Here is a 14,661-nt window from a genome sequence, read left to right as displayed (position 1 = left end):
AGAGAAGACTTACTGGGGCTATAAGATAAAAGCAGAGTCTATAGAATTCCTGACCTGGAGTGAGCTCTGAATCTAGATGGAATTGAAACATATACTCAAGAAACAACTTCATTTACAGAGTAGTGTAGAAAAAAGACCAAATACTACAAGGATCAAGTTTTGTGGGGACCTAGGAAGTATGTGCAGCCAAGCACTGATCAGAGGAAAGACTTATTGGAAAAACTGGGAAAATCTGTTGAATGAGCAGTTTTTTCCAATCTGACTCTTACAGAATCATTTGCTTAAGATGTGTGAAAAACGAGTTCTGTGTGGGAAAATAATTACTTTGATGATTGCTAAGGTCAGTTACCAGTTTGACTGTAATTTAGGAAATTAGCGACAGAAAATAATTCAAATTTCCTACTCAGTGCTATGACTGATAACAATGCAGAATTGTTTTTTAAAAACTAATTGTGTTCATTTTCCATCTTTCCCTATGATGTCTCTCCTCTCCTGTGTCCTTTCAGGTCCTGAGCTTATATAATACCATAAATCCAGAAGCATCTGCTTCTCCTTGCTGCGTGTCCCAAGATTTAGAACCTCTAACCATTCTCTACTACATTGGCAAAACACCCAAGATTGAACAGCTTTCTAATATGATTGTAAAGTCTTGCAAATGCAGCTAAACTTCTTGGAAAAGTGGCAAGATCAAAATTACAATGATGATGATAATGATGATGACGACGACAATGATGATGCTTGTAACAAGAAAACATAAGAGAGCCTTGGTTCGTCAGTGTTAAAAAAATTTTTGAAAAGGCGGTACTAGTTCAGACACGTAGGAAGTTTGTGTTCTGTTTGTTAAAACTGTCATCTGACACAAAAAAAGTTGAAGGCCTTATTCTACATTTCACCTACTTTGTAAGTGAGAGAGACAAGAAGCAAATTTTTTTAAAGGAAAAAAATAAACACTGGAAGAATTTATTAGTGTTAATTATGTGAACAACGACAACAACAACAACAAAAAGAAAAAAAAAAAAAAACCAGGAAAATCCCATTAAGTGGAGTTGCTGTACGTACCGTTCCTATCCCACGCCTCACTTGATTTTTCTGTATTGCTATGCAATAGGCACCCTTCTCATTCTTACTCTTAGAGTTAACAGTGAGTTATTTATTGTGTGTTACTATATAATGAACGTTTCATTGCCCTTGGAAAATAAAACAGGTGTATAAAGTGGAGACCAAATACTTTGCCAGAAACTCATGGATGGCTTAAAGAACTTGAACTCAAACGAGCCAGAAAAAAAGAGGTCATATTAATGGGATGAAAACCCAAGTGAGTTATTATATGACCGAAAAAGTCTGCATTAAGATAAAGACCCTGAAAACACATGTTATGTACCAGCTGCCTAAGGAAGCTTCTTGTAAGGTCCAAAAACTAAAAAGCCTGTTAATAAAAGAAACTTTCAGTCAGAATAAGTCTGTAAGATTTTTTTTTCTTTTTAATTGTAAATGGTTCTTTGTCAGTTTAGTAAACCAGTGAAATGTTGAAGTGTTTTGACATGTACTGGTCAAACTTCAGACCTTAAAATATTGCTGTATAGCTATGCTATAGGTTTTTTCCTTTGTTTTGGTATATGTAACCATACCTATATTATTAAAATAGATGGATATAGAAGCCAGCATAATTGAAAACACATCTGCAGATCTCTTTTGCAAACTATTAAATCAAAACATTAACTACTTTATGTGTAATGTGTAAATTTTTACCATATTTTTTATATTCTGTAATAATGTCAACTACGATTTAGATTGACTTAAATTTGGGCTCTTTTTAATGATCACTCACAAATGTATGTTTCTTTTAGCTGGCCAGTACTTTTGAGTAAAGCCCCTATATTTTGACTTGCACTACAGATGCATTTTTAATAACATTTGCCCTACTTGTGCTTTGTGTTTTGTTCATTATTATGACATAAGCTACCTGGGTCTACCTGTCCTTTTTTTTTTATTTTACAAAAAAGATGGGTTCGAGTTCAGTGGTCTTCCTTCATCTTCCAAGCATCGTTACTAACCAAGTCAGACATTAACAAACTTTTATGTTAGGAAAAGGAGGAATGTTACAGATACATAGAAGATTGAGGTAAAATGTTTTAGTTTTAGCAAGGATTTAAGGTTCTAACTAAAACTCAGAATCTTGACTAAGTTAAGAAAAGTTTCTCTACCTTCGTTTAATCAATATTTTCATAAAATCCTATTGTTATTACAAAGTGGACACTTCATAGGAAACTTCTTTTTCTTTAGTCAGGCTTTTAATATTCAGTGGGAAATGGAAACATACACATTTTAGTCGATTTTTCAAATGGGGGAAAAAGTCCAGGTTAGCATAAGTCATTTTGTGTATTTCACTGAAGTTAAGGTTTTTATAAATGTTCTTTGAAGGTGAAAAGGCACAAGCCAATTTTTCCTATGATCAAAAAATTCTTTCTTTCCTCTGAGTGAGACTTATCTATATCTGAGGCTAAAGTTTACCTCGCTTTAATAAATAATTTGCCACATCATTGCAGAAGAGGTATCCTCATGTTGGGGTTTATAGAATATGTCAGTTTGTCACTTGTCACTTATTTAGCTTTACAATAAAAATTAATAGGTAAAGCAATGGAATATTTGCAGTTTCACCTAAAGAGCAGCATAAGGAGGCGGGAATCCAAAGTGAAATTGTTTGATATGGTCTACTTCTTTTTCGGAATTTCCTGACCATTAATTAAAATAAAGAATTGGATTTGCAAGTTTGAAAACTGGAAAAGCAAGAGATGGGATGCCATAATAGTAAACAGCCCTTGTGTTGGATGTAACCCAATCCCAGATTTGAGTGTGTGTTGATTATATTTTTTGTCTTCCACTTTTCTATTAATTATGTGTAAATCACTTTTATTTCTGCAGGTATTTTCCTCTCAGATAGGATGACATTTTGTTTTGTATTATTTTGTCTTTCCTCATGAATGCACTGATAATATTTTAAATGCTCTATTTTAAGATCTCTTGAATCTTTTTTTTTTTTTTAATTTGGGGGTTCTATAAGGTCTTTATTTCCCATAAGTAAATATTGCCACGGGAGGGGGGTGGAGGTGGGAAGGAAGGGGGGAAGTGCTAGTATGCAAGTGGGCAGCAATTATTTTTGTGTTAATCAGCAGTACAATTTGATCGTTGGCATGGTTAAAAAATGGAATATAAGATTAGCTGTTTTGTATTTTGATGACCAATTACGCTGTATTTTAACACGATGTATGTCTGTTTTTGTGGTGCTCTAGTGGTAAATAAATTATTTCAATGATACATGGATGTCTTTTTCCTATCAGTACCATCATTGAGTCTAGAAAATACCTGTGATGCAGTAAGACTATCTGAAGCTGGAAAAGTCATACCACCTTTCACATTGCCCTCTGCTTTCTCCCTTAAGGATAGTCACTTCAGAAGTCATGCTTTAAAGCACAAGAGTCAGGCCATATTCATCAAGGGTGGAAGAAATCCCTGTGCAGTCTTTTTATTCCTTTATTTATTGGTATTTGGTAATTGTTTGAGATTTAGTTTCCATCCAGCTTGACTGCCGACCAGAAAAAATGCAGAGAGATGTTTGCACCATGCTTTGGCTTTCTGGTTCTATGTTCTGCCAACGCCAGGGCCAAAAGAACTGGTCTAGACAGTATCCCCTGTAGCCCCATAACTTGGATAGTTGCTGAGCCAGCCAGATATAACAAGAGCCACGTGCTCTTTGGGGTTAGTTGGTTGGGATCAGCTACTCGCCTGTCAGTTTCACTGGTACCACTGCACCACAAACAAAAAAACCCACCCTATTTCCTCCAAGTTTTTTGGCTGTTACCTACAAAACCAGACTCCTCAAATGAGTTGCCAATCTCTTAATAAACAGGAATAATAAAAATAGTAATTGTGACTCAATCTGGTTGTCTTGCTTTGTCTAGTGAAAGAACTAGTGTGTGCCTGTTGTGTTGTCTAAACACCATCTAGAAACAAACCATCAATTCGAGTATTGAGGGAGAAGAGAAAATGCTTCCCTTGTCTGCAATCTCATCTGTGTTTGATCTTCCATAGTAAACTCATAGAGAGAGGAAGTTTGTCACCCAACTCATTCATTCATGCTTCTGTGCAGCCTGGCTAGTCCCAGACCTATCACTGCAACATTATATTTAATTGATGAGTAAGACTAGAAGGTATCATAGAATCAGAGAGATGAAAAGAGCCACCTAACAGCCTTACAAACTTTGGCAAATTTGTCAGCAACTCTGGGCCTCTATTTAGCTTTAAAATGAAGATGAGAATACTTGCTCTATAGCATTTTGTCTGTGTGTTTTAGTGCCCTTGTCGTTGTTAAGTGAATGGACACGCGAAAAGGTTCCTTGCTTAGTGTTTTTTTCTGTAATTGGCTGAGTAAATGGCAGGCAGGCTTACAATATTTCCAAGCCTGTTCTGTTTTTGGTTTCTTGGAGATCTTGTAATGAACTTTTAACCTCTAGACTATAACCTGGGCTCGTATTTCTCCACCTTGATACTAAATGTGTAAAAACCTCCAGACCCTTATCTCATAAATTGATCAGGATATCAGTAATTCCTGAGAATATTCTATAACTCTATATGTTAACCTTTTGGTTACAGGACTGACAGAAGTTATTTACAGGGAAAATGTTCATTTTAAGCTTTGCTGAAGTCCACCAACTAAAATTCAAAGTAAAAGAGAACAGTGGCTAGTTTAATGACCCACTCCCTAACATGATAATGCAGTATTGATAACTACAGTATTCTAAGTATCTACCAGACACTGCTCTCTTTTAATTTATTTAATCTCATATTTAATACTAGGATGTAGTTTTTTAAAAAAATATGACTCCATTTTAAAGGGAAGTGAGCAGACTCAGAATGCTTAAATTACTTGTCCAAGACCACTCAGTTTGTTGGTGAAGGGTCCGGAACTTCATTGTCTGTTATATTAGCCACTAGCCACATGTGGCCATCGAGCAATTGAAACATGGCTAATGTGAATTGAGATATGCCAGATGTGTAAAATATACACCACATTTTGAAGACTTAGTACAAAAAAAGATTGTACTTTTTTATATTTTTATATTGATTTCTATATTGATTACATGTCTAAATAATACTATTTTGAATATATGGGATTAAATAAAGTATATTATTAATTTTACCTGTTTTTTTTCACTTATTTAATACAGTTACCAGAAAATTTAAAATTACATATGTGGCTCACATTTGCATCTTGTATTCTTGTGTTTCTGGTAGACACCTCTGGTGAAGAATTTGAAAGCAGCTCTGTTTACAAACAATGACTACATGATACCCATTAGCTATAATATTACCAATCTTTGTTTTTGTAATTTACATATGATTGAACTATATTAGGTCATACCTTATGAAAATGCAGTTTTTGTAGGTCAAAATTTGTTGAATATTCACATTCTATAGAATTCAACATAAAAGGTGGTGCCGACTGAAAAATGTGGTAATGAAAGTACAAATATTACCTAAGCCCCACTGGCAAAGCCCTTGATGAAACTGATGGTTATGTACAAGCAAAGCACCACTAAGTGGAACAGCACAACCTACTCCTAAGCAAGATGGGCTGTTGTATGAAATGATTTCAGCCCTTAGAAATCTTCATTAATGTACCAGCGACAACATTTTCTACCATTTTTAGGGGAGAATAAAAAGAAAAAGCCAAAAATTCACTGTTCCTTGTAGTCACTAGTCTTGAGATGACATTACTTTTCTATCTGGGAATAAGCTGAGCTGTGCTCCTTTTGCTTAGACTTAAGCCTTAGACTATGGATAGACCTATGCTTTGTAAACTCCCTGAAACACATATAATGTGTGTGGGAGGAGAATTGCTTTTAAAAAAAAAATGAAGCAAAATTTCAAATACAAAATTAGATTCAAAGTCTTAGAAAGGGCCCATAAAAGCAAAAGACTAGGAATTCAAGCACATCATGGCAAACCTGTCTCTGAACTTTAGCTAATACATGCCTTTGTTCTATCAAAGACTATTACCTTGTAATTCTAGCAAAAATTAGATTGCATCTCTTTTTGCTAATCTACTAAATCATCACTCTATTCTCTAGTCCTTCCTTTGTCTCTGCAACCACATCCTCTGTGCTGAACAAAGAAAACTAGGACCCTGATTTTACTAACGTGCCAGGTCAGGTCAGAGATAGTAGAGGAAATGTTATTTTTGTGCCTCTTTTGGAGCATAATAACCAGATCTGATGAGATTAGAGAAATAATATAAATACTAGGTAATTATATCAATATATACAAATAATTTTACTTAACATCGCAAAGGTAATGCTTTTTAATTGGCTTTTTTAAATGAAAGGGTTGCTTTAGGTTTTTCCCTGATTGAGTCTTTATTTCCCTGAAATACTTTGTAGTTAGTTTCTTTATTTCAGCAAGTAATGGTTGTTTGGAGAAGAGATGAGTGTGTTCCTGTAATTGGGCAGAGACCTTGTAAAAGGAACAGAATGTACTGAGAGAGACTTTGTGCTGTGTGATCAGAACTAGGAAAATCATTCAGCCTAAGAGAACAGACATAATTAAACAGAAAAGCAAAAAAATTAGTGGTAAAGAAAGAGGCCCAATATAATCTCTTAGGCTTTCCCTCCAACATGGGATTTTCTCTCCTATAGATGCCAATCCAACTGAAAGAACACAGATGTGTTCCTCAGGTGACATCACCAAGGTCTGGCCAGCCCTGGAGTTGGAAACCCTCTCCTCAGGCCCAAATCTCAATTCTGAAAATCCTGAATCTCAGGCTGCTGGGAGCAAACAAGCTAAGAGGTTATGTAATTCAATACTGCTCTAAAAGCGATGTGAAGTCATGCAGTTTGGCTTGTCCTCAAGCATGGGTGTAACACTAATTTCTTCATTTGAACCAAATTAAACTCTACAGAAAACTGGGAGAATGTTAAATCAAGTGGCAGTTGTTCATTTAGTAAAGTATCAAATTTCACATCACCGTGTGTGCACATCTTCCACTTGTCCATAACCTGGCCTTCCAAGAAATCACTGGCTCCATTCAAATTTCTGAAAGTTGAAATTTCAGCAGAAACTGGTGGGAGAGGCACCAAGGAGCTCCAAGGAAGTCCAGCAACCCCCTGAATATTACCCCTTTGTTACAAGCTCTGAGAGTTTTCCATGAGGAATTATTCTTGTAGGATTTTTCCACAAGAATATACATACATTCATATATACAGTTTTAAATATGAATATCCTTAATGGGGCAGCACGGGAAACAATTTCAACTGAAACATGCTAGAATGGATTTTGATTTAATCTCCATCCAGGACCCAGAATAGTGAGACCACCATTGAATACCTCAGGGCACGATAGAAGTGGAAAGGCCAGAGGGACAAATGGAGTTGAGCCAGAAAGGGAGTTGGGGACCCTGAGCACTGACATTATGTGTGCCACACATTTAGTCAAGTTTGATGTCCTGTATATACCATCACAGCAATAAACAAATGTAGAGATAAAAACAGAACAAATTGGTCAACTGGGCTTAACTTCAAGCAAAAGATTCAGTCAAGGACTCTCATTGTGCCATTGTCTTTCAATAGGAGTCTTTAAAAGCCAAAGTGCTAGTTGCAGAAGTGATGTGACGGGAAAAAGTCACTCCTTGTTCTCAGTATCCGCCCTGTTGTGCTGGGTTTCTGAAATTGTCGGACCCCACTCCCAGGGGCCTCCCTAAAATCAGTGAGTGTTCCCAGTCCTATGCTTCTTATTTGAGACCATTCCTGATATGATTTGGCTCTGTGTTCCCATCCAAATCTCATCTTGAATTGTAATCCCATAATCCCCATGTGTTGTTGGAGGGATGCCATGGGAGGTAAATAAATCATGTGGGCGATATCCCCCATGCTGTTCTCATGATAGTGAGAGTTCTCACGAGATCCAATGGTTTATAAGCACCTGGCATTTCCCCTGCTGGCACTCATTCTCTCTCCTGCTGCCCTGTGAAGAGGTGCCTTTTCTGAGGCCTCCCCAGCCATATAGAACTGTGTCAATTAAACCTTTTTCCTTTATAAATTACCGAGTCTCAGGTATTTCTTCATAGCAGTGTGAGAACAAACTAATACAACTCCTTATTTATCCTGTTTCCAGACTCTAGTACACAATTGAGCTTATGGCGATTTGACAAATGTTTGCTAAATTGAAAAAGGGCATGGATGGGACTATAGCTCCAACTCTGCCACTGACATACTATGGGACTCATTAAATCACCTAACTTTCTCAGTGCTTTCTTTGTCAATAAGACAAAAGCATTGGATTGGTTGACCTGTGAAGTCCTATTTTGTTTGTTTGGTAAACCTAGAACCTAAAATCTAAAACAAAATCTGACATATAGAATATGTTCAGTAATTATTTGTTGAATTAATGAACAGATGCTTGCTTCCTGTTCATTGGTACAATTACAGAAAAACACACCAGGGCAACCAAAGAATCAGAAACAAAAATTACAGATGACTTTACAGGTATTGAGAATACAGTCGTTCTGGGAAGACAGACACATGTAAATTATACTATTAGGTTGTAACATATGTGTGAGGTGCATTGGAAATATTGAGGTTACTAGTAACAAGAAAAAATGACTCTGGCTAAACCATATGAACTGGGGTTTGGGGGGTTTTTTTTGGTGGGTCAAAACTAAAAAAATAAAAAACTGACTATTGATTATTTCACATGAAGTTCACAGAATAAATAGGACACAGGGAAAGCAGACTTAGGGATTAGCAGAGATCAAGGAAGCCCTGGAGGGACTAGAGGCAGAAAAGAGGAAATCCAATTGACTGTTGCAGGAATAGAGGGATGTCTTGGTACATTTAGGCTGCTATCATATAGACTGGGTGGCTTATAAACAATATAAACTTATTTCTCACAGTTCTGAAGACTATGAAGTCTAAGATTAAGGAACCAGCAGATTCAGTATCTGATAAGACCCTGCTTTCCGGTTCATGGATGGTCATCTTTTCACTGCATCCTCACATAGTAGAAGGGCCATGGAGCGTGTCACAGGCCACTTTTATAAGGGCATTAATGCCATCCATAAAGGCTCTGCCTACAAGAACTAATTACTTCCCAAAGGCCCCACCTCCTACCACCATTACCTTGGGGTTTAGAATCTCAACATAAGAATTTTGCAGGGACAGGTATTCAGACCATAGCCTCAGGGGAGTCACTGCTGGGAGAGACACCACTGCTCTGTGGAGGCTATGGGCGTGGTCTCCTAATACGTCCTTACTCAGTACTTCCCTCAGTCAAGATGGAAAGTTCCAAAAGAAAGAAATCAATTGGCTGAACTTAGGTCATGGGCCAGTTCCTTTGCTAGAACATGGGATTTTAGGGAAAGAATCTGAGTCCCTTGGCTTCTGTGGTAGGAAGAGCAACAGGGAGTAGCTACTCTCCCAGGAAGACTGCCTACGTAAAGAAAAAACGGTTACACAGGAGAAAAGTTAAGTTTATTAGGAAGAAACATGGAGGCTGGGCCACTAATGTTTAGGTGTTAGTTTGCTGGGACTGCTGTAACAAAGTACCACAAACTGGGTGGTTTAAATAACAGGGTTTTATTGTGTCAGTTCTGGAGGCTAGAAGCCTAAAATTAACGTGTTGACATAGTTGGTGTCATCTGAGGGCTGTGAGGGAAGATCTGTTTCAGGACCTCTTTTCTTGGTTTGTAGATGGCCATCTTTTCCCTGCACTTCTTCACACTGTCTTCCCTCGATATGTGTCTGTTGTTGTGCCCAAATTTCCCTTTTATAAAGACATCAGTCATATTGGATTAGGGGCCACCCTAATAACTGCATTTTCATTGAATCTCTTCTATAAAGATCCTATTTCCAAATAAGGTCATATTCTGAGGTACTAGGGGTTAGGACTCCAATCTATCCTTTCTAGAGAGGACACAATTCAACCTACAACAATTTAACTCTGAACTGCAGAAGAGAGTGACTATTAATAGTTATTTCTGAGGAAACTCAAGGAATAATAAACTGAATGAAAAATGGGTTGTACCAACCCGCTAAAGGCCAGATATTTCTGCCAGTAATAGGAAAGAATTTGAGTCAATTAGATCAATCTCTGTAACCCGGTCTTCTTTGTAAGACACTTTGAAAATGTCTAGAGTTGTAGACTTTCAGAGCAAAGCTCGCATATTTCTGTATGGATGGGCACTTCCTCCTCTCCTCGCTGATCCCAAACCAGGGCACACAACAGTCACGTGGACAGCTTCTAAAATTACAGATTTTCAGGTGTATCCCAAACCCACTGGGTCAGGCCATTTGGGAGAATAGAAAGGGAATTTTATAGTGAAGAAGAAATATATTCCAGGTAAATCTAATGCAGTACAATGCTAGTATTTGTCAATTACTGTCTAACAAAGTGGGATATAAATGTACGAGGAAGTCTTCACAAAAATGAGACCATTTCAATGAAAGATATTTTCATGATAACTGCAAATATTTGAACTACTATCAGAAGATGAGAATCTATGATATGGTCTGGTAACAGACTCATACTCACTTCTCCAGGAATCTCAATCATATCAGCTGCATGCTCTGTTAGGAGATGGTTGTATATCTGCGCAGCTCTCTAAAAGCAATGTTGCCTATCTCTGAAAAAAGAAGCGTCTTTCTCCCCATTCTATTGCATGGCAAGGTCAGGGTTGGAAGTCTTGGGAAAATGTCAAATATCAAACATGAAATGTTTAGAAGATCACGGTTTGTCATTTCCCAAAAAAGACGTATCCTAGGACAAAAAGGAGAATTGTTCCTTCACATGATGGTGCCTGCAAAAGGTTGCCATGGAAGTCTGGCGATTGGGGCAGTCTGTGATCCATCATCTCAACTAGACATTTCCTGTGGGCCTGAGGTTTTCTATGGGAACTTTTTTGAATGTTTCTCTTGTAGAGAGCCCATCCCTGGTGGCAGCTTTTGATTATCCTTCCCCAGCTGATAGTTTTGGCTTTGCTAGTAGTCCCCAGCCAACTCAGTCTCTCCAGATAAAAAGAGCAATTCAATTCCGCATTTCTTTTCCAAAATTTAAATTAAAGAGTTGATTAGTTTTAGATAGCCAAAATAATAATTATTATTTTTCTATGTTCAACAACTGTTTTGGTAACTGCATATGCACCTTTAATGAGGAATGTTTCGGAGGTAAGAGGAACATTATCTGAGCTTACCACATTTGAAATGAATGTTTTCCCTACTATGTTGTAGCGTTTGGTTCAAGCATCTGTTTTCCTCCCCAGTACCTGTCTGCCTGGTGCAGAAGAAAGGAGAATGAATAAGCAAAGAACTGATTCGTCTGCCTAGCCCAGTCTACTACTTAATTGGTTGCCAGGGACCAGGTTGCCACAATTTATTTCTAAAGAAAACAGACATTGCAATGAGAATGTAAGTAATATGGAGCCCTGCAATAAAATATGTGAAAATGTCAACTCATAGTGCCTAGCACACAATAGGTGCTCCACAGATATTCGTATCCACTCTTCTTCTCCCTAATCATATTATATGCTTACCTCATGGCATCTTTCTTAAAGACAAATCTGTCCCTACAAATAGCTTCTATGCTTTCCTCAAACCCATTCCAATGGAGCTTGCTTGACAGCTATTACCTGGCCATCAGGCAACACTTGTGTAAGTTACTCATCAATTAGGAAGCACTCACCAAAGCCAGCCCAGGTTCATAGATCCCTCATCTGTCCTCACAACTCACCAATTACCCACTTCTTTTGGAAAGCTGCCCTGGCTACAACTGTGCCCAGAGGGCAATTGGCCATTGCCTGATGTCCTTGGAGTAAGGAAGGCATCTGCATTTTTAAGGGAAGGGGAAGAGAGCAGTGTCCTGACACCTGTTGAAACTTTGGCATCCTGGGAGTTCACTCAGCTGGTTCTTAAAGGTTGTCTGCCTCTTACCATGGCAGAACACAATTGCTTTTAAGGAATGTTTGGATAAAACATTTTCCAGGCCACATTTATCCCCCTGCAGGACTATGTTATATGTGACAACATTCCAATTTTGAGGCATGACTTGTGCCAATCCACACAGGCAATCAGAGCTGACACATTCCATGAGTTATTGGTCAAGTCCTCAAGAGACCAGAAAGAAAACCAACAAAAGGAAAACTTTACCAATAAAGGGAACCAATTGAAGTTGTACATGAAGCCTTCAAACAGAAGTTTCTTCCTCAACTTGTCTTGTCTTGTACTGTCTTACTATGTCTTCTGCCTAAAACCTCCACAAGTCTAGGTGGGACATGTGGTGTATTGGATGCTGTGCAGTGTGGCTAAATGAGGTTGATCGTAGTGGTACAATACTTGAACATGGACCACCTGAGGTTGAACTTGCAAAACTCAGGGACCATTTCGGACAAATATAGTTTAAAACCTCAAGTCACCTCCAGTGACATCACAGCCTGAAAGCAGCCCTTACACTATAAAGTGCAACAGAGGTGCATGGAAAAAATCTGTCTGCCCCCACCTCCACGACAATCTACTAACCATCAGATATACTACATGCACAAATTATGTAGTGAACCAAAATCCCTTCTGGAGAAGGTGCTGTGACATCATTTTCTAATTACAAATACCATTAACTCTTACCTAAGTCTCTCACACAAACAATGCTATTTCAAGGTTTTTATGATCTTTGGAAAAAATCAACCAGAAGTTCAAAAGGGAAGTCTATTCCATGGATGGTTGTGGAAATTTCCACAGTTCTAAGGGCCTGATTCTCTGATCACTGACCTATTTTTATCCCCTGATTATCTAGGCAAGTATAATTATAGGATGTATTCATTGAACCATTTGAATTAATAGAAAGTCTAAATGCAAGCTATCATTTAAGAATGCAATGTTAATATTTTCAAGTATTCAGTATGCAGTGACTCTAGAACAAAGTGTTATATAATAGAGGCTTTGGGAAATCACACAAATGATGTAGATAAGACACAGAAGAACTATTTTTAATGGTCAGCTTTTGGTATGTAAACAGCTTTTGAAGAGCTTTAAATTATTATCATGTATGTTTAATAAGTTCAGTGCAATCCTTTCAAGCTTTGTTAAAAAAATATTCTTTCTGATACCACAGTCAACATGCTGTCTTGGCACTATTTTAAAAATCCATGTTCTCTCCTTAAGCAGAATGAATTTATACATTCTCTCTATTAAGAAACAGTACACATTGTTGGGCCAGGCACGATGGCTCATGCCTGTAATCCCAGCACTTTGAGAGGCCGAGGCGGATGGATCACTTGAGGTCAGGAGTTCAAGACCAGCCTGGCCAACATGGCAAAATCCCGTCTCTACTAAAAATCAAAAATTAGCTGGGTATGGTGACACATACCTGTAGTCCCAGCTACTTGGGAGGCTGAGGCAGGAGAACCACTTGAACCTGGGCGGTTGCAGTGAGCTGAGATCGTGCCACTGCACTTCAGCCTGGGGGACAGCAAGACTCCATCTCAAAACAAACAAACAAACAGGCCGGGCGCGGTGGCTCACACCTGTAATCCCAGCACTTTGGGAGGCCGAGGCGGGCAGATCACGAGGTCAGGAGATCGAGACCATCCTGGCTAACAGAGTGAAACCCCGTCTCCACTAAAAATACAAAAAATTAGCCTGGCGTGGTGGCAGGCGCCTGTAGTCCCAGCTGCTTGGCAGGCTGAGGCAGGAGAACGGTGTGAACCAGGGAGGCGGAGCTTGCAGTGAGCTGAGATCATGCCACTGCACTCCTGCCTGTGCAACAGAGCAAGACTCCGTCTCAACAAACAAACAAACAAACAACAAACAGCATACATCGTAATTATATATAGTAGCAAAATACAATACTACATCAAACCACATAGACTATCCGCAGAAATTTAAAATATAAAACCAAAAACCCACATAGACTTATGATAAAGCAACAACAGATTACTAAATTAAGGATGATCCATTGTATGTGGGGGTGATTTAAATTTGTTTTTACAAATATTATTCAATTTTAAAAGCAAATCATTATGCACTTGGACAGCATTGAGAGAAGATGAGAAATGGTTGCCAGAGAAACATCTGTTTTGGATAAAAATTTAAAATATAATCTCTATTATGTTCCTTATGGTCCCCCACATAATAATTTTTATATTACTATAAGAGTCAACTGTTAATAAAATATAAATCTTTCCTGATGTCGCAGGAAACTTTCTTTAGTGAGATTATAAGAATACAATGCAAGCTGGGCTCGGTGGCTCACGCCTGTAATCCCAGCACTTTGGGAGGCCGAGGCACGCAGATCATGAGGTCAGGAGATCGAGACCATCCTGGCTAACACGGTGAAACCCCGTCTCTACTAAAAATACAAAAAAAATTAGCCAGGAGTGGTGGCGGGTGCCTGTAGTCCCAACTACTTGGCAGGCTGAGGCAGGAGAATGGTGTAACCCAGAAGGCGGAGCTTGCTGTGAGCCGAGATTGCGCCACTGCACTCCAGTCTGGAGGATAGAGCGAGACTCCGTCTAAAAAAAAAAAAAAAAAAAAAAAAAAAAATACAATGCATAGATTATGTTTTATCTTGGCTGCCAGTGAACTCAGCTCTAAATTATAGCTTACCACAGGCGAATTTCCTTAG

General features: G+C 38.3%; 1 protein-coding gene across 5 annotated transcripts in view; it reads left to right on the top strand.

Annotated features, from left to right (window-relative positions):
* TGFB2 (transforming growth factor beta 2) overlaps positions 1-3,936 on the top strand; it is a 97,476-nt gene extending 93,540 nt beyond the window's left edge. For 4 of the 5 annotated variants that reach the window (XR_003122165.1, XR_003122164.1, XM_025404925.1 and 1 more), the window contains one exon: positions 507-3,936. Coding sequence is in view for 3 of the 5 variants with exons in the window: in XM_025404925.1 (XP_025260710.1) it covers positions 507-665 (159 nt within the window). In the remaining 2 variants the exon portion in view is untranslated. The remainder of the gene's footprint in view (positions 1-506) is intronic. The other variant, XM_025404920.1, reaches the window with a different exon arrangement.
* Positions 3,937-14,661: the final 10,725 nt, after the last annotated feature.

The sequence above is a fragment of the Theropithecus gelada genome, chromosome 1 (assembly GCF_003255815.1).
Source record: "Theropithecus gelada isolate Dixy chromosome 1, Tgel_1.0, whole genome shotgun sequence".
Taxonomy (NCBI): domain Eukaryota; kingdom Metazoa; phylum Chordata; class Mammalia; order Primates; family Cercopithecidae; genus Theropithecus; species Theropithecus gelada.
The sequence above is the reverse complement of the archived record's forward strand: the minus strand, read 5'-3'. Positions and strand labels throughout refer to the sequence as shown.